This window comes from Peromyscus eremicus, chromosome 3, assembly GCF_949786415.1.
Source record: "Peromyscus eremicus chromosome 3, PerEre_H2_v1, whole genome shotgun sequence".
NCBI lineage: Eukaryota > Metazoa > Chordata > Mammalia > Rodentia > Cricetidae > Peromyscus > Peromyscus eremicus.
The window spans coordinates 5,966,463-5,992,275 of NC_081418.1; the positions used below are offsets into that span (position 1 = coordinate 5,966,463).

Here is a 25,813-nt window from a genome sequence, read left to right on the forward strand (position 1 = left end):
AATATGAACAAGGAGGTTGAGGGCTTTCTCCAATGATATTTCACCCCAGTATGTGAGACAGGCCCACAAGAGACAGCGGGCACAATATAAGGCCAAAGACTGGCTTAAACCTGAGCCTGTCTGCTAAATATATCCCTGCCCATGCCTCTTAGGTAGCTTAATTTTAAAAGAGACTTGCAAATGGTTTTCAGGCGAACTTGCCAGCTTGAGGCCAGAGTAACGCTCTGGAGGTGTTGCCTGTCTGACCCTTGGGTCTTATGAGAGTAGTCTTTATTTTGAGAGTCTGGCTTGTCTCAAGTGAAAGGTCCTCTGTTTGCTTAGGAATACGTATGATTTGCAAGGTCTTCTGTTTGGTTAGGCACACATGATTTGCAAGGTCTTCTGTTTGGTTAGGCACATGTATGACTTGCAAGGTCTTCTGTTTGCTTAGGCACATGTATGATTTGCAAGGTCTTCTGTTTGCTTAGGCACATGTATGACTTGCAAGGTCTTCTGTTTGGTTAGGCACATGTATGATTTGCAAGGTCTTCTGTTTGCTTAGGCACATGTATGACTTGCAAGGTCTTCTGTTTGGTTAGGCACATGTATGATTTGCAAGGTCTTCTGTTTGCTTAGGCACATGTATGACTTGCAAGGTCTTCTGTTTGCTTAGGCACATGTACGATTTGCAAGGTCTTCTGTTTGCTTAGGCACACGTATGATTAGTTCCGCTGAAGGTGACTGAGGTGCATATACTTTTTGCACTGAGACACCATGCTCAGTAGTAATTAGATTTGTGTGATTTTTGCTAGTTCTATTTTGGATGAAGATCTTTAGGTTTTGTTTTTTTCATTTTTGGTTTTTGAGAATCATTGCACCATCCTCATAAATGTCAGCAACATTAACAACAACAACAAAAATGATAAATAGTTAACTTCCAGGTAGAACAATGGGCCATTTCCTTTCTGTAAAGTCTGTTTGTCATCCCTGTTGATTGACAGAGTTTCCAATTGTTTTCCAAATTATCAGTACTTTCAGGTTCCTCCTCTGTAGTATAGAAAAAGACTCTTCTTTGCATTTTATGAGCTGAGATTTTCAACTTAGTCGTGACAGACCAGTTAGTTCCCTAATTTACTTTCTGCCCTCTTTCAGTCCAGCATCTGGAATACCGATTGCATTGGAAAACAAAGTGTTGAAGGAGTGGCTCACTTAATCAGTTCCGCTCACTCGCTCGCTTAGCTGGCCTCTGACTTACTTGGATGGGAACATGGCCAAGAAAAAAAAAAGATGTAGGTGATGGGTCTTCACCAGAAATAGACCCTTGTGAGCTTAACTATCAGTGTAATGCGTTGCTTTTTTTCTCTTTTTTTTTTCTCAATTCCGCTGGCAACAAACCACAAACTGAGCTCTGACATTGAGGTTTTTTTTACGCTTATTTCAACTCACACACATAAGTAATGAGGAGGTCAGGCTAGGGGGTTTGTGCTGAGGACCTTCTCTTCTTACCAGCTGCTTTCTGAAGTGATTGGAGCAATTGGTGGATGGTTTCTTAGTCTTCCAAGGGTAAGTTGGATGTTTTTTCTTTAAATTAAAAAAAAATGAAAAATTTTTTTATCTTTCAAATGATAGGAGATGATAATATTTAAAAATCAACTTTTATACCAAAAAAGTAAAAAAGACTAAGTAAACTCAATGCTGCCTTGAAGTTCCTAGGCTTTATTTCACGATGTGTTGTTTACCAGTCTTCCTACATTTCTGCTTAATAGTATTAAAATTGTTTCCAGTGGCCAATGACATTTTATTTATGATTCTTGATATCATATGTATTTGTCAACATTCATTTGTCAATATTTAAATTTAAAATCAAATTTGAGTTTTATTTAAACTTGTCTATTTAAATATGATATTTAAATTATGATGAGGAACATTTTTAATGAGCATTGATGCAGTGAGACTGGTTTTTATAAATGACTTGTAAATCTTATGCCAACAATGTGTCTTGGATGCAGTTTGTTACCTATTTGTTACTTTTCAGTGTTATTGGCTTGTTGTTGAATTTTCAGTGTACAATTTCTGATGAACTTGATTTTTCTCTGTATGGTTAGGAGCAATACATTTATTAAATATACATTTACTCAGCACTTTTCTTTAATGAACAAAGATATTTTATTTGCTACAAGGACTGAGTTACTTCAAACAATGACCTAAAATTTAACTAGTGTATATTAGTATACAACTTAGTATTAAATGTAAAAATAAAAAGGAAAATTAATGACTTTGAAAATTCAAAAATTTGTTTCAAATATTAGTAAGTTATTTCCCTAAATTGTTATTCTGAGTTTAAAGAATAGATAACTCATTCTAGATAAATTAACTATCTAATTAAAGAAACTTTATAAATAACTATTAATGAAATAAATCATTTATAATAAATTTGAATTATTTTTGAAAATGTGAGAATTCCAAGACTTCTCAGTCCTTTCTTAAATGACTTTAAGTTGGTAATGTCTTTTAAAAATGTAAGAAAGCATTGCTACAAATATTGTTTTTTGAATAAGTGAGAATAAAATCTCCAAAAAATTTTTACTAGTTGGTTTTCCAGGGGCCTTTTAGAGTCTATAAATGAACAATAATGTAAAAATACTTTCTACCAACATCATTATTAAACCAGAACAATAAACCAAATTCAGATTATCAGATAACAGGGTGGCCTGAGAAAAATATTAAAGTTAACAATGGGATGGGTATTTGTACAGAGTGTACTAAAAACTTTGGAATTTATTTTGAAAGTAATTAGTTTCTGCTCTTACCTTTAATGAAAGTTGTGATTATTTTTAATCAATTTGAATAAATTTATATTTTTTGCCTTTTTTGCTCTTGATTTCCTAAAGAAACCAGTTATGTTACTATTTTGTGATTTGATCCAAGGTGTTATAGTTAACTTATTAAAACTTTCAAGTTGCATGGTCTAAGGGCATGACTAGCCCACATATACATTTGATTGAAATTTGAAAATATTGATGCCATTTTTATATAATCATATTTAGTGGAATTTCCCAAATCATGTCATTAGGCAACATGAAATAATAGTTATTGCTACATTATAGTTGCTTAAAATAATATTGCATAATACTCCAAACTCATTATGTGTAAAACAACTTTTTATAGTGAGATTATTATTATTATTAAAATCATGTTTGATTTTTCTCAACACTTGCAATCTTGCTTAAATTAATCTCTTACAAACTCAGAGAAAACAGAACCACAAACTAATTTATGAAAACCTAGAACTAAATACATATATCTTAATTTCAGATTTTAAAGTCTGAAGACCTTGAAGAAATATTCTAACTATAGTTAAATTTGGGGTAGAGAAAGAAACACTAATAACATTCTTACCTAGGGTTAAATGATTAAAAATATTTTTACTGCCCGGTGGTGGTGGCACACATCTTTAATCCCAGCACTTGGGAGGCAGAGGCAGGTGGATCTCTGTGAATTTAAAGCCAGCCTGGGCTATCGAGTGAGTTCCAGGAATGGCGCAAAGCTACACAGAGAAACCCTGTCTCAAAAACAAACAAACAACAACAAAAAAACCCAATATATCTATATTTTACCAGTGGCTTCTTTCACAGTCTCACTTCATTTCTAAGGTTAAAGCAGACAGAGTCCAGGTCATTGCTAGGTCTATCCATTGCTAACAATGGATAGGGACTCAATTTACAGAAGTCATAAAAATTGATTCCCAGGCTTAGGAAAGCACTAGATGTTCTTGGATTTTGTTGCTCATTGAAGAACTCTTCCTGTTGTTAAGTTTAAGACAATATGTCTGAAGGAATCACAGGAAGCCTGTAGTACCCCCTGGTTATGCCTCTAAAAGACAGACTTACTTTTGCAGGATTTGGGGTATCATGTGTAACACAATCTCTCTATTATTTACTTAAGATTATCACCAAGACTAGTTTTTATCGTGATTTGATAAGTTTAATTAAGTGAAATGATTCATCAACATTACAAATGCTGGTTTGTTTGTTTACGTATTTGCTGAAATGTTTGCCTGCATATAATCTATTAGGATGGAAATGGACATATGAGAAAGACAAAAGATTCTGGTGACTTAAATGGGACAAGATTTTGGAGATCGCCTTATCAAGACATTCCTAAGTTTTCTGCAGAAGCCTTGAGTTCTCCAGTGGTGGTTTAGAGCCACTGTGAGGCATAGCTGAAAGCAAGGCCATAGTTCTTCCTTTCTTCTACCAGTTAGTTCTTCTCTGAGCTTTTGTTTAATGCCAACATACACGTGCAATTTAACCTGAGAGTTAAAGGTTGGCCTTGGGTCTTTTGTTTCAGCATGATCAAGTGTTATCAGAGAGCTGCACCCTTCTGTATTAGTTTGGATTGAATGTATGTGTTGTGTTTATAGAATCATGACTTTGTAAATGCCATTAGACATGGTAGAGGGTAAATGTGTGAAAAGGGCATAAGAAATTTTGAAAAACACTATACTCATACTCAACCTGTTATTCATTCAGTCACCACTCATGGTATTTTCATATCAGGTTATCATGGGTAGGTGCTGCTCTTTTCTTGGGTAGGAAAATTCTCCATGGAAAGACTGATAGTTTTTGCAGAGTTGTGTGGCCTTGTTCCTACATTAAAAATACAGAAGGAGCTTTACATGTAGAATAGGAGTTTTTAAACTGTCAGTAGATGATGAAAACAATAAAACCCTCTGTCCCAGTCTGATTCTGAAACATTTTCACATTTCACTGTTCACATCTGAAAAAGTGTTACCTGTGGGCCAGGCCTTTTCTGGGTGGAGTTTCCGAGGGAACACAGCTTGAAGCACACATGGGAATAACTACAGATTCTCAGGAGAATTTGCTTTACTGTTTGGCCTATTTGCCAGGGAGGATGCTTATAGTTCATCCTTCCTCAGGCTCTGCCCAGTCTCTCAGCTTCTACTAATTTCCCCCATGTAGTGGAAGGGCCTTGTGTTTCAAAGTCCACGAGAGAAGCATTCTGTCAGTCTGACAACCAGAAGAGAAAAAGAAGACCACTTCCCGTGTTTCTTTTAAAAACATTGAAAACTATAGAATCCACTCATATGTCCGGGGCAAGGGATCTGTATGTATTTTATTCACCAGATAGGACATAGCAGCTGATCTACCCTGGAATCAAGACAGGTATGTAACTCATACCATCTTAAAGCCTGCATGCCTCTCCTCTTTTAGATTAGTCCAAAGAGTTCTCTGCTCCTGGTTATTCTTTGACTTCTAAATTTCAGTATTTTAATCCATAAACAACTTACTGCAAATAATGTCTTCACTAAAGAATGAATTTTAGTAAAATTAATTTAAGATAAGAAATGAAATGACCTATGGTAAAATATAAGCAGCTGTGCTATTGAGAAAATGTGATTTCATGAGACCCAAACTTTGTATTCTTTAATAGCTAAATTCACAGAAAGTTGTTTAAAAAATAGTCTATGCTTTCCTCTGAAGATAAATATGGATGGCCAAGCTGATGATTAGAATGTGCTAACCTGAGCATTTATGTCCTCAGATCAATGAAACAGATTCTGTTTTATTTCATGTACCATGAGAAAAATATATGATTATACTATGAATTCATTACTCATAATGTCAAGGCACTAAGTCATAATTAGTGAACCCAAGGAACATGTATTTTTCCCATTTTTAGGGCAAATTCAGAACTGTTATTATGACACAATGCAATAATGAATCAATCACTAAAAACGTGACCCTGTGAACAAGCTAACCTCTTTCACTCTGTCAAACATCAGCACGTGGTTGAAAGCATGTTAGATAAATACATTAATATTTAACTATGATCCAACAAAATACATTTCTTTATACTTCTGTTTTCTAAGAAATCTGACACAATGCCAGTGGGTTATGTGTACTTTCTCACTTCAGTTTGAAGCAGACAGAACTCACACCATACCCACATCTGTCTATTGCCCAGTCTCCTGATGCAGAGGCCCTAAGGTTGATTTCTAGGCATTGCAGAGCAGGCTCTGTTTCTTGGATGCTACAACAGATGCTATATCCTTTCTATCTTGTATAGAAATGCTTTCCTGTTGTGCGTTAGGATACTTAAATAAGGAAGAATGATTCTGAAAATGTACATTCACAACTATATTTAACCATAGAATTGAATAAGGGGTGAATATGTGTACACCAAGTTCAGAAGCAATAACATTGAATTTTAAGGTCATTTTATACTCTATTTGTCAGAATTGGAAATGATTTTACTGAATAATTTCTAGCATTTATTTACTAAAGTGTGTGTGTGTGTGTGTGTGTGTGTGTGTGTGTGTGTGTGTGTGTGTATGTGTAAAATTGCAGGGTTCAGTTCTCTGTTTCTGCCTTGCAGGTACCAAGGATTAGCTTGTAAGACTTGGCAGCTAGTGCATTTACACACTGAGCCATCTCACTGCTCCTAATGAATAATTTAATGATGTTCATATGAGGCATTAAATAACTTTCCAAAAGCAGTAACTCACTATGTGTTTTTACTTAGATTTAATTTATACTTGCCAAACATCTATAGCACACAGGATTTCCTGTCCCAGAGTTATGATCATGGGTCACACTGTTAGAAGCATACTGTCTTAAAGAAATTCTCTTAAACATTTCTAAGAAGTGTTAGACAGATAGAGAGTCTGTCCGGAGCCAAGGTCTCTGGATTATCACACTGCCATGTGATCAGAGTCACTGTACCTTTCAGTCTCCCAGGCAACAGCTGGAGAAGAACCAGCAGTGGCTGAAGGAACACTTCTGCTACTCACATAGGAAAACGCTGCTTTCACTTCACATCTTATTTGAAATAGTAGAGAAGTCAAGATACAGAGAGAATGAATCTTTGCTTTGTTGTTACCTGGAAGGTGGGTGAAAGGTCGGGTGTTATTTCATCTCCAGTGCTGTCTTATCTTCACTGTGCCAGCTGGGTCCCTCTGCAGTGATTGCTGCCTCCTAGATAGGATTCTTGCTTTACAGCAGGCACTCCAGCATGGTGCAGTCTTCTTACAAGTTCTTCAGGGGCTTGAAGAAAGATTGTGTGTCAAGAAAAGTCTCAGACTTTACAGTTTCCTGAAGTAGTGAGCTTGAATGTAAAGTGAGGTGGAGGGTTACAGAAGGAGCGAAGCTGTCATGAAGAATCTGTACCATTAGTGCTCCTTCATCTTTTGAAATATGTCTGTATACAAAGTGTGTCAGAATGCTCTCTGTGGGCCTCATCCTTTCTCAGTTCTGCTGATGTCTGTGGTCCTCTTGGCCATGGACATTTTAGTGTGAAACAAAATTGTTATGAGATACAAACCACAGGAGACAGCCCACTAAGGAAGGTGAAAAATCAGCATCACACTGTCGTTGAATCCCTGCCTCCTCTTCAAATATTGATAAGAAGTGACATGACTGAATTAATTTTATTGCAGGAGGATCCAGTGGTTCTAGCTATTATTTTCTTCTAATGTTACATAATAACCACATAAAATATGGTGTTGCAAATTAAGCTGACTACATGATGTACATATTAGCAATACTTTCTTATTTAAAATAGTTGACAAGAATCCCTACATAGGAAAAAAATGAATGGTACTACAGTTGGTTATGTAAAAGAATCTTTAAGAATAACAACATGAAATTCTAATGTTAAATCTATACACTTACAAAACGTATATTCATCAAGTTCCTTAACCTATATTCTATCAAAAACATTAGTGATAAAATTATAGACCATACACACTTTTAAAAGTCTATTGAATGCTTTCATAAACTGAAACACCAGAAAAGAAATGGAATTTTCTAACATTTACAATTACATTAACAAAATATACTAGTATTAATTATTTGATAAGGGGTTGCTCCTCTGCTTTCTTGTTTTGACAGGTAGCCTACAAATGATTTGAAGTATTGATTCTTTCTGAGCCTCACCAGACTATTTCTTGCAAAACTCATTGCTGTTGGTTCCTGAGAAAGGTATGTTACCATTGCCATGGTGGCTTAGTGGACAGGGTATGCCAGGCCAGCCAGATTTGGTTTGCAGGAGAATCCTGGCAGAGTGCTTATGGTTCTGATTGGGTGGAGAGGTAGGAAGGGAGCAAGAGTATAAAGGAGTATTCTATGTGTGGTAGGGAGTATGAGAATGAGAATGTGTATATATGGTTCTACTTAGATAAGATTACAGTATGTTAATCACCCAAGGAGGAAAATTCAAAACAGAAGAATTAAAAAGGGGGAAAAAGCAGTTTCTTTGATATTTTCTGCTTCTGGTGGGTTTTTAGGAGCAAGAGGAGGGAGAAGGATGTAGAAAACCAGCTTGGTGAGCCAAACAAAAAATATTTGTTTATTGTTAGCTGGCAAAATTATCTGATTCAGTGACATGTTCTCTTTGTACTTTGATCTTTTTGTACTGATATTTAAGCTTCTGGTTTATGACCTCTTTCTAATGGTGGAATCAGGCCACGTAGGAAACACTGTAACCACACCTGGGAATTGGTGAGAAACAAGTGCTCCACCGTGATTCTTCTCCTGCACGAGGAAAATGGGCTGTGATCGGAACTGTGGGCTCATCGCTGGAGCTGTCATTGGTGCAGTCTTGGCTGTGTTCGGGGGTATTCTCATGCCCGTTGGAGACATGCTTATTGAGAAGACAATCAAAAAGGTACAAGCAACCAGGGAAAACCTGTTGTGCATTTACTTATTCTATCATGCCTCTTGTCATTGTTGTTCTGGATGCTTGTTTTATGCTACCTGGTGATTTTGTGCTTTGAATAGGAAGGTGATTGTGAATCACTGCAGCCCCATATGATGAAGTAAGCCTGTATGAAACATCACAGTGTAATGCAGAAGAAACCCACAGATACCTTTATGAGTATGATGTGAATTGGACATGAATATGTTACTATTCTTAAATATATCAAATTTTGATAAAACTTTAGGTTATAGTCATGCAGTTTAGTAGAAATAATTGTCTTAATGTTTGGAGAGTACACTGGCATGCTTTTGAATAGAAATAGTGTATTTTGTAAGGATATGTTTATAGAAGAAGTTGTATTTTCATTAACAATGAGAAAAATGCATGTATCTATGCAGGTATACATGTTAAAAAGTGTTTATTATTGAATGAGGACCTCTGGAAAACCCCTGTTCTAAATAGGTGTAGTAGTCATTACTATTATGTATTCAGTGTTTACTTACCTTGGGATTTGGTTCTGTCTAAATTTCAGGGAAAATGTTATATATGACACATCTTGGCATACATTAATAAATTGGAACTTTAAATCAAATTGAAATGATTTAAGAAGATGGATATACTCATAATCATCTCTCACCCTAGTTCATTTTAATCAACTTCACATTCAAAGAAATTTTAATGAAGTGATACATTGTGGGAAGCCTTATCTACTGTCCTCCTAAAGGATAGCTGGAAAATTAAAACGGTATCAGCAGTTTGGAAAAAGAGGTCACAAATGAAATAGAGCTGTCCAGAACAATGTAAAGGGTGAGGAAAGAACTGTTGTGAACTTGAGGGTTCCTGCCCTGCCCAGAGGCACACATGTTCAATTGAGAAGTTGTCAATTAACTGTGGCCAAGTGCCATAGTCAGGAGCATTGGCCTCAGCTCCCAGACTGGTTTTGATTCTAGCAACCTAGACAGATAGTAACTGTACTGCAGCAAAGAGATATGAGCAAATGTTATTTGCATTCACAGGAAGGTTGGCTTAATGGAATTAACATAAAAATTAACTTCAAATATAGTTTTTCGTGAATAAAAGTTACTACTTTGTGGTTTTATTTTCTTTTGTTACAAATGCTGTCTTTAAATTGAAAGATACTCTCATTGAACTATTTTACTCCCATCTCACTATGTAGAGTATTGAAGGCGAGAATTCCTATACACACATGCACACACACTATGTTGCTCGACAATTATATAATCATCTCTTACATTACGTTTCTCCAACTGTTTGCATTTAATGAAAATATATGTTATATTATGCAATACAAGTATGAAAATATACATGCTATTTACATATTATATGTATCTTTTTTAAATTGAAACATAGCCCCTTCAATGGATTAGCTGATTTTCCTTGATAGTATTATTGATGTAGAATGACAGAGAAGGGTGTGGGCCGAGGAGGAAATGGACCTGCCACCACTCCAGCCCCTTCCTGTCTTGTCACTTGTGATTTCCACTTGGATCATTGTGGAGCACTGTCTGTTAATGCATGGACTAGAACTGTCTTTTGAACAAAACAAAGTCACAATCTTCCAGGATATGGCATTATAGACTAACAGGAACAATGGCTGCATACTGATTAATCAATCTTTTCTTTATGTAACAAAATTAGCTCACATAAATGTTCTTGAGTGGTGTGTGAGTGCTAACACCATTTTGTATAAAATCTTTAATAATTTTCCCTAAGGTAATAATGAGAACTCATAAAAAGAGAATTTTATATAATCTGTAGAATAAACAAAAAATAAAATTTTTCTCAGTAAGTGTAAGAAATATCTAAGAAAATGTGTATCTTGTAGAAAAAAATAGACAGACCTGTGAGAACATAGGATAAAGTTTTGTATACTATGAAAAATAAATGTTGTATAGGAAGAAAATATAGATTATTCATGAAAATTCAGGAAGACACAGTGAAATTTTGTTTTATTTTGAAGAATTGTATAATTTGAGAAGCTTATAAACGATTGTGTTGAAAATTTCAAAGGGACTAATTAACAGTAAGGGAAAAGCTGTGGGATTAAGCTAAATACAATGGAGAGGGAAAGGCTGGAGATCTATGTGGAAGACAAGATAGAAAGGTTGTAAAAAAAAGGTCGGATATGACTCCAAGGAAACAGTGTCTTCAGACACAGCAGGGCATATGTGCATAGAAACTCACAGAGACTTACAAAAGTTGAAACTAAACACAAACTATAGCCCAGAGAGGAGGGGAGTGGACACAAAGTCCCATACCTAACTAAAAAGCTATTTACAATTGATATCTGCTGGGGAAGAAAATAAAAATCACTTTTCTCCAATGGAGTTTACTGAGTATTTAAACTACACACCAAGATAGGACCCATGCCAAGAAGGTGTTGGCCACACAAAGTGGGCTCCATGTTTCATTGTGCACTTTTTATTTGGCTTGATTTGATTTAGGTTTTTTTGTTTTGTCTTATAGATTTTATTTTGTTTCTTTGTTTTAATTTTCGAGAGAGAGAGAGAGAGAGAGAGAGAGAGAGAGAGAGAGAGAGAGAATGAAGAGAATGAAGTTGGGTGGATAAGGTGGTGGATAGGAGGGTAGGATCTGGGAGGAGTTGGAACTGGAGGAGATGAAAATGATCAAAATTTATTATATAGTATTAAAAGGTAAAGAACTTAGCAGGATTATTAGAATAATATGAGAGATAGGTATAAAGCACTATGTGCTTAGATTTGAGAAGTTTTAAACACTATGAAGAAGAGTAATTGGTGACGTAAAAAGCAGTTTGTATATTGTCTTCAGTAAGATATAAGGAACACACATTTTGATCAATGCCATCAAATGACTAATGGTATTATTAAGATCTTCACATATAAAAATTAATTTAATTTTCATAAACAAACATGATATTATTTGATCCATTTTATAATGTCAAGACATTGAATCAGCATTCCATCTTAAGTAGCCAATAGGAAAAATTGGAGAATAAATGATGTAACCTTAAACACTATGATCCTAAAATGGATGTGGTTGGGAAGCAAAGACATGAAATCTGCAAAAGAATAAGCATTGTGGGAGAAATTACACTTATAAAAATGCCTTTGTTTATAGGCCCATTATATAGCAAAAGGACTAAAATGGTGACGCTTTAGAAAAACTGATGGATTCCTGGATGCATTAGTATTTTAGATAGAGGGACGAAATTAGGGGGAGAGGAATAAATGTGACATACCATAAGATGTCCAACTGGCTTGTTGATGCAAATACATACCCAAAGAAGTGAAAGACAGACACAGAAGTTTTGTAACTGGCTTGATGTGAACATCAGTCTATATTCAAAGGTCAGAGTTCAAATAGATTTAGTGATTGCTGGGAGGTTACAGATAAAACTAAACAAACACGCTGCCTTCTAGGGGTTGAGTGTCCAGAGGAGCAGGATTGCATACTACAGAATTGTGCATAGTCATCGGCAAGGAGAAACAGAAAGGAAAAGAGGTAGGTTTTTATGAAGAAACAGGAAGAAAGAGTGTAATTTCTTAGAGGTCAGGCAGAAAACAGATATAAAGGGAAGATGAAATGTTTCCTGGCTGATGAACACTAAATTAGTAGTGGTTAGCGATTGTTCAGATAGCTCAGTTAGTGATCTATTGGCCAGCAGACATGAGGAGCTAAGCTCAGTGCCCAGTACCTATGTGAAATGCCTGCCATGGTAGCTTAGACTTGTAATCTCAGCCATGGAGAGACAGACAGATGTTTGGGGAGCTCTGACCAGTCAGCCTAACCTGAAGTCCGGGTCAATGAGTGATCTTGCCTCAAAAAGGACTGTAGAGTGAAGGGCTCCTGAAGAATGATACTTGAGATTGATGTCAAGATATCACATGCACACTGTTCTGAAATGAGAGATACGTGTGTAATCTTTTCCAAAATGAAATGGGGCAATATGGAACCAGAATCAAGAAAGAGGAAGCATAAAAGCAAAGATGGAGGGGAGAATGGATTCCACCTGAAGGGGAAGCAATAGTTGATGCTGCCCACCATGTGTGTCCGCATGTGGAGACACAACACCCAACACCGGAATCTGTGTGGTATATTTAAGGCAAAACGATTTTTTTTTCATATAAACATTCTACCCATCTCAATTTTAGTTATTTAAAGAAGCTGTTCAGCTGGGCTTCGTCAGAATAGGACAAATGATTAGCACGAATGATGCCTGAGCTCAATCCTGAGCACCAAAGAACAAAATGAAACAGTGACTTTCACTTTGTTTATAAAAGGTTCTTTCTTTTAGTTTATGCAGCTGTTTGTAAAATGATACTGATGAGACCTTGAGGTGGCTCAGTGGGTAAATGCAACTATCAGCAAGCTTGAAGTCCTGCATTCAATCCCCAAGACCCTGTGGTTGAAGGAGAGTACTGGCATTTCCAAGTTATCTGCTGACCTCCACAAGCACACCAAAGTATGCATACACACATACACACACACACACACACACACACACACGCACGCACGCACGCACGCACGCACGCACGCACGCGCGCGCATGTAAGCCATGTAATAATTTTTAAATGATGCAGGATGTACATTTTTTGGTATACCACAAGATTAAAGTCTCTGTTATGTCTCTTGCCTTTCACCCAGGAACATTCAAAGTGCTTTGACTTCCCAAACACAAGGGTTTGGATACTGACATCCTTTTTAAAATTGTTGAAATTTATTAGCTCTAATTTCATATAATTTAATAATAGAAAATTTGGAAATCTATTGCTTATTTATAGATGTATCACTTTGAAGATTCAAAATACTTTCTCATTTATTAAGCAGAGTTATGTGTTATGACACTCTCTCATTCCAAAAGATGGGGCCAAGTCACTCTCATTTGCAATGGTCTAAAGCAGTCCAGAAAATGTTATTTAAAATTTAGTTTATCTTTTATGCTTATTTCCAAGATATATTTTCTAGAGACTTCAATTTTTTGTAGATTAAAACTATAAAAGTCTCTTGCTGATTTTTAGAATCTTTTTCAGTCTGTGTAAGACTGACATGTTTATACTCTCTTGTTAAATAGCATAGATACAATATCATGAGCAGCCAGGAATGTACTGCTGGCCAAATTACTGTACAGAGTCAAAGTTCTATTCAACTTGCAAGTGATGCTTTGATATTTGGTACTATTGGTGTCCCCTGATAAAATGTTTGGTAGCTTTTATAGTATAGTTTACTTTAAATAAATGATACTTTCTCTGTGATATACAAAAATAGAATTAAAGTTCATTTTGTCCTATTAAAAGATTAATGTCTGGTAATTACACAGTTCAGTCATGGTACCTTTTCTTTCAATCATTCTCGGAAAGAATTTTCCTTGGGTACCTTTGAAAATGATGTCATATTTAACAGGTGAAATAATTATTTTTAAATTGATAAATTTTGGACAATAGTCTACATTTGGATAACATATGGTTGTAGTATTCTTAGAAATTATGAAATAATTCACACTTTCTCATAGTACTTAAAGCCCAATAAAAGTGTCTTTAGCCACTAAATATGTAAGAATTATTTTTCTATATAATGGCATGAGATTAAGAAATAGTCAAATAACTAAGTTAAAATAACAACATTCATACCGCATATAGTTCTATATAGCTGTAAAATAAATGGCTCACGATCAATGATTTAGAAACAGAATTTAACACATGTGGGTTTCTTTTTCTTTCCCAGGTTAATATCATGTAGTTGTCTCCTCAACTATGATGAAAATCTCCCATTTTAGGTTCTTATATAAGTACTGAAAGGCTCATTTTTGAACCTCTGAAATATTAAGTCTTAATGCTCCAATATGCATCTATACATTTTCCTCCATATTTTAATTGCTTATAACCTAATACTAAAGCCATTTGTTCTTAATACAACTGTCACCAATAATCTATTGAATTCTCTTTATCTCTACAGACATAATGCATAAATATGAGAAATTTTATTGGCTTATATTAGTTGTACATACTAATGAGTTTCTTTATGATGTTTTCCTACAAGCATAGAATGTATTTTGATCATGGTCTTCTTTGTCCTCTCTCAGTGATATCTCTTCTCAAGCACTACTCCTACCTGATTTTCTTTTTTGGTGGCAGGATGAATTCAAATGGTGGTGTTTACATGAGGAGAGGTGGGATTCAATGACCATTCCCCAAATCCCTAGTGAAATGCTGCTGGGCCCAACCTTGTGTGCCTCAGTTACTAAACACTCTGATGAGTTCATGAGCAAAATAGCCATGCCATGCCTGGGGGACAGCATGTCACCATATTCCTCCCTTTCCTCCAGCTCCTACATTTTTTCTACCCCTTCTTCTGTGCATGATTTTCCCATGAGATTTAAAGGGAGTGATAAAGATGCCTCTTCCAAGGCTGAGCCAGCACTGAGCATTCACTCATTCTCAGCACTTTCATCAGTTAGGAATCTCTGCAATAACCACCACCCCCTGCAAAAACAAGCTTCTCTGAACACAGTGCAGCATGATGCTTGCCTATGAGGATGGAGGTAAATATTAAGAAGGCAGTTGGAAGGGCACAAGTCCATTCAGCAAAACAAAAGCGATTGTTAGTGCCATGGACATTTGGCCAGATTTACTGTACCAAAAAAGAATTCCCTTCTGTACAGTGGAGTCTCAGATCTCGGCAGAATGAGGCTGGCCACTCCCACCATAGTCATCATACTTCCGAGCATACTGTCTCACGGGGAACCAGTACAGGTTCAATTGGAAGTGTGGTGAGGAAGACAAAAGTCTACCTTTGAAGGAAGGGTTTAATGCAGAAGAAATAAAAACAACAACTGACTAATAACAGGAAAAGAAGTGTCATGTAATATTGTGAGTTACTGTCATCTCACTGTATTAGACAGCTAAGACCTAAAGGAAGACTTGGAGCAGTGTGGGAAGGAAATGAAATCACAGTTTTCACTCCGACATGGGGAGTCTGTTTCTAAAATACTAACAGTGAGCACTTGCTGAATGGTTTCTGTGTGTCCACATTGTTCAAACTCACATTTCATAGTTGTTATAATTCACAAGGTAAAGACAAACCATATTAAAATGTCATTGATATGTTTTACCTATAATTGAGCTAAATTCATATGGCTCAAAATATCTACTCTTTACATTATGAGGAAACTAAGAAATAAATAAATTAAATAATCTGTCCAAATCACACAAATTCATAATATCTAGTTTCTAGCATAGTATCTCATTTCTCTGTATACTAAATGTTCTATATGTGATACTGAGTTTTCATGCGGTCTATGGTGGATAAAGCAATTCTTTTAAAATTTTTGTACTTCCCCCTACTCCAATACAAAAAATATAAGGGTGACTTAATTATTACTAACTTTGGCAGTTATGTGAATGAGACCCATACACACTTGGTTTTGCTGTTACATTAAAAGAGTACTCACCCACATCGCTGTCAAAGTTAGTGTGCACATCTCAGTCATTGAGTGATGACTCTCTTTCTACCCCACCTTAACAGTCTAGTGGCTTCTCTGTTCAAAGAACAAAACAATATGTATGGTCAGAAACCATTTCTAATTCCATAAGAATATACTGACTTATTTTCAATGAGGACTGAAATGAATTTGTACTTTAAGAGATACAAGATAAATAATAGCTATTATGTTGGGCCTTATGATTTTTATGACCGTAGATGCTTGTGTGTGGTGTGGCGGAGGGGAGGGTGCTTTTCCCTTCATAGTGTTTTGACATTGTAAGTCAAAACAGATTTCAGCTTTAACATTCACAAACACCTTTATCTTAAGAAAAGTGAATATTCTCAGTTTTGTAGTTTCCCCCTAATACTGGTCTAGTGTGGAAGAAAACATTTTGGCTACATACCTTTTTTTAAGGATACTTTAAAAAGCAGTAGAAATCTGAACAACATATGAGCAGCTCTTGTTCCCGTGTACATGGGTTACACCACTACAGAATTTTCAAACACACCCTAGCCTGCTGCCTCCTCTTCTCTAAGGACGTCCATTATCCTCTGCATTAGGCAATCTAGTTCCCAAAGACATGAAACTTTATTTCCCATCTACCAACTAAGAGCAGAGGCTGACCAGGGTGTGTGTGAGACGGGGAAATTCAGCAGCAGTATGAAGCAACAGGGGACTGGTTTAAGGGTCAATGACGCAGATTGCCTCAACCACTCTGTTACTATTTGCCTGGGCTGCACTTGCAACAGCCACCTGCTTTCTTAGAGACTGTGTGCTCAACCTCAAAAAGTGCTGCTGCTTCCTACCCTTTCCTGACCCTATCATTCAGTGAATTGGTATTTCCAGGTGAGGAAGAGAAAAGTGGGTTATGTTGTTCCTGTGCTCATTGACTCCATTAGGCTAAATTTCTGTGAAAAAGGTTTCTTCCTATTCCCCTTAAACACTCTTGGTCCTGGGCATTCTTCCCAAATCACTTAACTGGAAGTTCTACCAGCTAGCTACAACAACCTCTTTTTGTTTGCACTAGTTACTATGACTTCACAGACTTCCTGTTCAGAGAGTGAAAGCCCTGGAAAGCCACTAGCCAAGCATCTATGGTAACTCTCTTACCTTGCAGACAATGAAATGGACCCTACAGGGTTTTGTGGCTTTCCACTTGGTCCCAAAGCTCCTAAACAGAAGGCATTTCCTAAGAGGTGTCTCATTTCTGTTGCTGCATACTTTCTTCTTGTGTTTTTTCAATGCAACTGGTATACATGATTTCTAATGTGTATAATGCCACACACAGACACAGACAGACAGACACATACACATATATACACACACACCATACTCCTTCTTAATTTTTCTATTTTTTAAAATTAGTTCTCCAATGACAAATTAAGCAGTTGTAATTTTTGGAAACACAGAGTCAGATATTCTTGAAAACATACTATGATTTACAGAGGTCATGGTGAATGGGATTCCAAGAGGAAAATTCATACTTATGTAATTTATCCATAAGCATGTGTGGCCTTCATTTACTAAAGATTAGTCATGATCCCTTGAACTGCCTAGCTTTGGAAGAAAAAGTTTCTGTTGTTGCTGCTGTTTCAAGCTCCCAATAGTACTCAAGTTTTCTCTCCACTTTTTTCTTTTGCCTAACCAACACGGCTTCTCAGAATGAAGAGATTACACCTGGCAAAAACATCTTTTGTGTGATAACTTTTAGGGTTAGCTTAACTCACTGTTTTGTTGCCTACGGGACTGTTGCCACAGGTTCACTTCAAAGCTTTCTTTAAAAAGCAACAAGGATGACTTCAGCATTACACACTGGCTCTCTTCACAAACTAACCACGAGAGGGTGCTGTATGGGGACAACATTCCTGCTTCAAGTGTGTGGCAAAGTTACACAGGTTCTCACAAGCTGTTCCCTTTAGTCTTCTAAATCTAACAAGGACTTGGAAGTGTCCATGTTCATTGTAAAGAAACAATCCAAACTTGTTTTATTCTCCACAGGAAGTTGTCCTTGAAGAAGGAACAATTGCTTTCAAAAACTGGGTTAAAACAGGCACCGATGTGTACAGACAGTTTTGGATCTTTGATGTGCAAAACCCAGATGAAGTGGCATTGAACAGTAGCAAAATCAAAGTTAAACAGAGAGGTCCTTACACGTACAGGTGAGTGAGTTCTTGAGAATGAGTGTCTCACCTCACTTCCAAGAAGTTTTCTTCCAAGGAGTTCCATTTTATTGAAATGCACTGATTTTCTTGACATCATCTTACATTTTTCCCTACCTGCAAAGAATCTTAATCTATAGAATTAATAACTCTTCATGTTGTTATACATATGTGGTTTTCAAATGTTATCACATACTGTGTAGGAAAGAAGTATAGAATGTATTATCAATATAAAGCTAACAAATAACTCCCCTACTCAACAACTTCTGTCATGTTCCTAACTCCACAGTGGGTATGCTGAGAGTTTTAAATATACATGATTAACATCTTAAAATGAAATAGAAATCTTATATCTGTGATTATCAATGTGTGGCTTCTGGGCCAGGAAGAATAGTAAAAACACCTACAACCTCTATGCCAAGTGGGCCAAAGACTCTACCTGTACATTTTAAACTCCTCTGGGTGATTCAGATACATAGTCCATTTTGAGAATCACAAAGCTAAAATGATTTTTTTATAATGGCAGTTCCTGTTAAAGTTCTGAGGTCATCTAGGTGTTGAGATTTACATAGAAATTTAAACATATTTTCTCATTATGCTATACTTTTAAGTGCTCTAATAGTTTATTTAATACAGTTAGGAATAGAATCTTAAATGAATGCATCTAAGAGAAATAATCAGATCCTTTCATTGTATGAAGAAGAAGAAAACAAAAACAAAACAGACCATCAAATAGGAAGACACTCGTCCACATTCACACAGTGATAGGGACTGGTAGTCATATTTCTGCATACATTTTCTTCTATTTAAATTGTAGATCGTCTTCTTTTCAACTCTCACAGCAGTCAAAGGCACTGAAAACAAACTGAATTAGAAAGAACTTTATTTTTTTATTTTTTATTTTTATTTTTGGTTTTTTTGAGACAGGGTTTCTCTGTGTAGTTTTGGTGCCTGTCCTGGATCTCGCTCTGTAGACCAGACAAGAACTTTATTTTCTGATGAAAACAGAGTCAAGTCTTTTGTATCATTCTTTATGCACCTATATGATTTTCTCTCAAGATGGAACACAACTACTTATGCAACGTGATTAATTTATGTCACAGATTAATGTATTCCTAATTATCTTCATAATCCACAGTTGTAGTTCTGAAGCATTTTGAACATTATATGATTGTTCACTTTTTTATCCTCTATAAAGCACTGGACTAACATTTGACACTCCAAATTATGAGGAAATAGCAATAGCTGCTGTAAAGGTCATACCTGCTATGTCAATAAACAATTTATGGTTTATCATATTTTAATAGTCTTCTCTTTAGTGAAAATTATGCTAATGATTCACAATTTTGCCAAAGAAGACTGTTTTTATAACTGCAAGAAAAATACTTTTTCATGATATTATAGTACTTATTATCAAAGTATTTTGTGAATATCTTATTTCTAAGAAATATGATAGTATAGTCTGTATCTATGAAATCGTATCCATTATAAGACATAAGAAATAAAGTCTAAAATATATACCTAAAAGTATAGCATGAATAAAATGATCAAGTATGAAAAGAAAGGAATAGCTATTAGAATTTAAGACCCTTTCACATCTTTTGCTGTTGTTGTTGTTGGGATAATAATTCTCTGCTTTTGGGGTTTTGTTTTATTTTTTATTTTTTATTTGTTTAGCAATAATGATTTTCACCTTTAAGGATTTTGTGGAAATGTAAACATAGCAATTAAGCCTAGTTATATTCTCCTATAAAGTATATATATATATATGATTTATATATATACATATATATATATATGATTCATTCCTACAACCTGTAACATGTCTCCATGTAGAACTAAAAGGGGATAAATTAGATGCATCTTTTTTGCATGTCAAAGCAGCAGAGGAAGATGGGAAGAAGCAGGGTTCACAGGTACACCTTACAGACAGCTAGCTCTCCTCTGTATGGCAATTCCAGCTGCCCTTGCTGAAGTGCCAGTCATCCTGCCTTGCGGCATCACCAAACTAGAATTTCTTTAGCTTGCCTGGAAGCCATAAATAAATGGAGGACAATCTACTCGCTTTAAAAAGTGATACTATTTTGAAGGCTTTCTATATGTTAGGTGAAAGCATGCCTAGCCACGATGATGCTCTGACTCTATTTTAAATCGAAGCTGTAGAAAAGTATGCCTCCTGAAAGAGAACTGCTGGTTGATTTGGCCTACAGCTGCTAGCATGACGTTGATGAAGCATTGACGGGCAATCTGAGACATGGTCAAAGCATAAAATTTCCTGCTTTAAGATCGTAGTTATATCCCAACCTACAGTGACTCTGATTATTATAGTCCCTTTGGATATTTTAAATTATAAAATTTATCTTAGCTTTGGCAAGAATACTAATGAAGGCATCAAATATACATCTGTGATAACTTACTTCCCTTGGTCTTATTAATCGATACATCACAAGGCTTCCTTTTTTTATTTTAAAAGGTGAGTGATTATGTTCTTTCAAAAGAACTTTCCTAAGGAGACCACATTTTACTGATTTTTCTCTTACTGGGTGCCATCTACTGGTGTGAGGTTGTAAGTGCCATTAAGGGAAAAATGGATCCGAATAATTTAGATTTTATTTCACTTAGTCCTAACTGCATCAAAGTTTCTGAAAATGCTGTAACCCTACTTGACTCATTATTAGTAGGTACCTTAATTTAAAAATAGTTATTTTATGAGAAAGGCATTAATAGGAATTTAGTGCTTTGGGTTATTTCAGATTTTTTCAGGTTGCTAATATATCTCACTCAATAGAGAAGAAATAATAAAGCTTTGTGCAGCATTTATTAAAATAGTGTTCCTATTTTTATTTAAAACATGTTTTGAAATGGTATGGCCACTAACTAGCTTATTAATGGAGAAGTGAGAGTCAGGTGTGATGCTCTACAGTTGTAATTAGAGCATTTGGGAGGTTGGCACATGGCAAATTTGTGACCAACCTGGCCTATATAGTTCAAGCCCAGTCTGAGCTAAAACATGCCAAGAAATAAGAAAATACTGAAAATACCCAAAACTCATCATGTGTATGGGGACCTCATAATCTGTATTCCACAGGAGTTCACATTTCATATCAAACTTGTAGGCCCATGCTTTTTTCAGTCTATACAATAGTTATTCAGCTCATATAGTTGACATCCAGGTATAGAAGAGTGTACTGAGTGATATCTACCCCCTTTCCTTTTTTTTTTTTTTTTTTAGGTTTTTCAAGACAGGGTTTCTCTGTGTAGCTTTGCGCCTTTCCTGGACTCACTCTGTAGCCCAGGCTGGCCTCGAACTCACAGCGATCTGCCTGCCTCTGCCTCCCAAGTGCTGGGATTAAAGGCGTGTGCCACCACCACCCGGCATACCTCATTTCATTTCAATGGATAACTTGTACAAACAAGCTGTTTTTCCACAAAATGATCATCTTTTAACACAGTTGTGAAAAGTATTGCAAGTGTTGAGCCAAGAGTTTAGAAGTAAGAACTCAAGAGACAAAATGAGGGAATGGAGTTAGCTCTGGACCCCTTTAAATGGAAAATGAGTCTCTGTTGCTTAATGTTGGTTTCATTAGCAAACTTACAGCAGGGATGCTGGCTAGACTACACACTTTGAGAGGTCTGTTTAATAGGAAAAATATACTCTCTGACCCGCCTTACCTTCAAGATAAAAGACCATTGTTTAATTATATAGCCCTTTTGTGTTTAAAATCTCTCTTTGTGCCTTTTATTCCCACCAACTGTTTTCCTATCACTCCATAATTAAACACTCAAACACTTGTATTTCTCAAACCACATCATCATCATCTTCTTTAGTATTTTGTACTTGCTACTTTTTGTCTTTCCTATGTAATTTTCTATTTACTTGGACCATCACATGGAATTGCTAGGGAAGTGAGTCTTCAACCCTTTCCACTTGGACGCCCAAGCCCAGCATCTAATTATCTCACTTAGTCCTAGTCCGCTTTCTTCTTCCCAGGTTTAAGACCCTTTCTGATTAGGCCGCCAGAGCTGTAGCAGTAGCTAGTTATTTCCCTTGTAATTCTGTGAGTTAGTGTAAACTAACTTGTTCAGAGTTAAAATAGTATTTGTTGGATGAATGGAGACATTTGATATCTAGTGGTTACACAAGACATTTATTTTTTTCCCTCATTTTGTTGGCTTCTCTTTGTTTTAGGGTTCGTTATCTAGCCAAGGAGAATATAACTCAGGACCCTGAGGACCACACCGTCTCTTTTGTACAGCCCAATGGAGCAATCTTTGAGCCTTCACTGTCTGTTGGAACTGAGAATGACACCTTCACAGTTCTCAATCTGGCTGTGGCAGTGAGTGGTGGATAACAGCTACTGTGTGGAACAGTTCAGAGACTGTCTCAATTAATCTCATAATTGCCCTCATCATTTGGCTTTAGTTATTTTTACCACTAGAAAAAACATGTATTTATGTTATTTTGTCATCTAGAAACATGGCACAATAATGATAATCATTTGACTTAAGTATTGTTTAAAAATAGCTCTTCAACTCGAATGTCTTCTTGTGGCTAGAAATGCTTCAGAAAAATGTAATTGTGAAGGGATTAGGAAAAAATGACACAAACTGTAATTTTAGTCTAGACAGAATTTGGCAGATTTTGAAGGTTTAGTTTGCTTTTAATTAAACTCAATTGTTCTCTTTAATCCATTTATTTAAGAAATGGGATATATTGATTTCTCAGATAGTGTTTTTTTTTTGTAGGCTGCACCACATATATACACAAACTCATTTGTTCAATCTGTGCTCAATTCACTTATCAAAAAGTCCAAGTCTTCTATGTTCCAAAGAAGAACTTTGAAAGAATTGTTATGGGGTTACAAGGATCCATTCTTGAGTTTGGTCCCATATCCTATTTCTACCACAGTTGGTGTGTTTTATCCTGTAAGTATCAAATATAAATGACTACACTGCTATATTTTAATTATGTAAATAAAATGTCATTGGGAAAAAATTTATAGTTTTCCATATTAGCCTCATTAGTTAATCTGAGGATATATAATTCATTATTTTTAAAGTCTGAATCTTACATGTTAGTGAAAAAATTAATGAGTTTGACTAAACTCACCTTAATTTAAAAGTTAATCAAATTTTGGTTCTTATAGACAATTGAAAACTCAATTGTAAATCTGTAAATCTTTGCACGCTGTATTTAATTTTGATTTTTTGTTCTAATGAATCAAGGTTAATATTATATTTTTGTATTAAAAAATCAAACATATTGATCATCTCCTTCCTCACTTCCTAGGCCTTTAAATTTTAAAGTATCAATTAAAAAGCTGCTGTGAATTTCTTCTTGAGATATTCAGCAGGCTTCACTTACTGAGGCTTGCAACTCGATTTCACAGAACAGTGGTTTGATGATTACGAAGGTGTAGGTTTCCTGCTCTGTGTGGTTACAGCTCCAAGTTCTGAGTTACAAATGAGATGAGGTGGCCAAACCAAATCTCTGCTTTGACTCTTAGATCATTGGGCACTGTATAGGAATATTACCTATGCTTTCCAGTTCCTTATTGCTGGTGTTTCAGATTGTACAGTTATACATTAGTTAAATATTAATTAGGAAGCCTGAAGGAATTAGAGTCAATTATTATTTGAACCAAATTATCACAACTCTTTCTTTGGCTAACAGAATTTTTAATTTTGTTTGTATAATCTTTTTCATTTTAGTAACTTCTATTAAGAATTTGAAAATTTAGAATACCTTTGGAACTCTGTTGTCATTCTCGTAAGTTTAGATCAGTGTGTCCTCACCTGATCTAAATAGGAACAGTGAAGAACATTGCCTCTGGTTAATTCCTAGCAGTATTGGAGCTGGTGCCCATCAGCCTCTGTTAGTGATTTTCTTATATTTGTTATAATAAATAAATATAGTAAATATATATAATAAATAATTACATTCATTATATTTATTATATTTTATCTCAGCACCTAGCAGTTATTTCTAGGCAACTTTTATATTCTACCATTTAAGTATTTAATGATAGAAAATGATTGTGAATGGCTCCTATTTGAAAAATGTGAAAGAAAGTTAGTTGCACATGCTATTACACAGTGAATAAGGCTTGATCTTTGAGTAACTTTTGTTTATATTTTTCAGTATAATAATACTGTAGATGGAGTTTATAAAGTTTTCAATGGAAAGGATAACATAAGCAATGTTGCCATAATTGAGTCCTATAAAGGAAAAAGGTCAGTAACTCTGTGGTTGTGTGTGTGTGTGTGTGTGTGTGTGTGTGTGTGTGTGTGTGTGTGTATGTGTGTGTATGTGTGTGTGTATGGGGGGGACGAGTAAGCTATTCTACAATACTATTAGTATTATTTTACTATTACTGCTAAGGCACGCGTACCAGTCTATAAAACACACATGGCTGCAGAGCATCCTTGGCAATGGCTGTGTTTCCAGGCATTAAACCCTTCTTCATGCCCCTTTCTTGTTCATACCAATCTGATTGACATTCAGCAGCACAAACACATGAAAGTTTTGCCTTTATTCATTCCCTCTCTTAGTCAAAGAAAAACAGTGTTAATTTTTATCTCATTAGCATATCTAACATTATAGTAAATCCATACAATTAAGTGATAACAAATTAAAACATTAGTATGATCTATGAAGTAGGCAAACAGATCTTGTTGTGCCTTTTAAAATGAGCATATGAAATAAAATTTGTACATTGTAGTGATATGTTCTAAATGAGTCCAAACAGGAAAATGTTTAATGAATCCAAGCACTTTTACAATTTCCCTGCCATGCCAATCTTTTTTCTACTGATGGAAAATGGAATTAGCATTTCAAAGACAGTAATAAATTTACACAATGCACAATATATCTATCACCTTTGGAAAAGCAAAAGAACAGAATAGGTTCATAAAGCCATACTTTTCTTTCTCACAGTTCCTCACTGTTCATCTGAGAGATTCCTAATTATTTATATCTGTAAAATACAGAGAAGCCAAATAAGTACCAGGAGGGAAAAAAAGCCTTCTTATTTTTTTCTATTCATTTCATATTTCTTGAAAAACACTAGAGGTAGCAGAATTAAAAGTGTAAGTTATTTTCTTAACCTTCATAACTACTACTTACATAGTTCTAACATACAATGAGTAAATGTTCACTGTTGTACAATTTTGCTTCTAAATAAGAAAGAAGTTCACATTCACATGCTTTTATAGAGAAATCTAGTGGAGAAAAGTAATTCTATGTGTTTATTTCTGGGGATATCATATCAAAACTTGCATATTGAGCACTGCACATGTTTCTGGAATTTTAGATTGTAGAGTGGTATTGAAAGGGAGTGTCAATCACTGAGTGGGTTAGACTTGAACATGGTTGACCCATGAGTTTATCATAGTATGCAGTTGATTTAACTCTGTGTGCTCAGGAGCTTCTTCAAGACTTTTATTCTATCAGTATGAACACTGAACAAAC

General features: G+C 35.5%; 1 protein-coding gene across 6 annotated transcripts in view; it reads left to right on the top strand.

The window, feature by feature from the left end:
- The window catches only part of Cd36 (CD36 molecule), a 74,615-nt gene that overhangs the window by 37,601 nt on the left and 11,201 nt on the right, over nucleotides 1–25,813 (top strand). For 3 of the 6 annotated variants that reach the window (XM_059257255.1, XM_059257253.1, XM_059257254.1), the window contains exons 2-7: nucleotides 7,893–7,982; nucleotides 8,465–8,667; nucleotides 18,182–18,342; nucleotides 22,532–22,679; nucleotides 23,089–23,268; nucleotides 24,485–24,576. In XM_059257255.1, the coding sequence (XP_059113238.1) occupies nucleotides 8,548–8,667; nucleotides 18,182–18,342; nucleotides 22,532–22,679; nucleotides 23,089–23,268; nucleotides 24,485–24,576 (701 nt within the window). In that variant the 5' untranslated portion in view covers nucleotides 7,893–7,982; nucleotides 8,465–8,547. Of the gene's footprint in view, nucleotides 1–1,278; nucleotides 1,543–4,979; nucleotides 5,166–7,892; nucleotides 7,983–8,427; nucleotides 8,668–18,181; nucleotides 18,343–22,531; nucleotides 22,680–23,088; nucleotides 23,269–24,484; nucleotides 24,577–25,813 lie in introns of those variants that run through there. The other 3 variants (XM_059257257.1, XM_059257252.1, XM_059257256.1) reach the window with 3 other exon arrangements.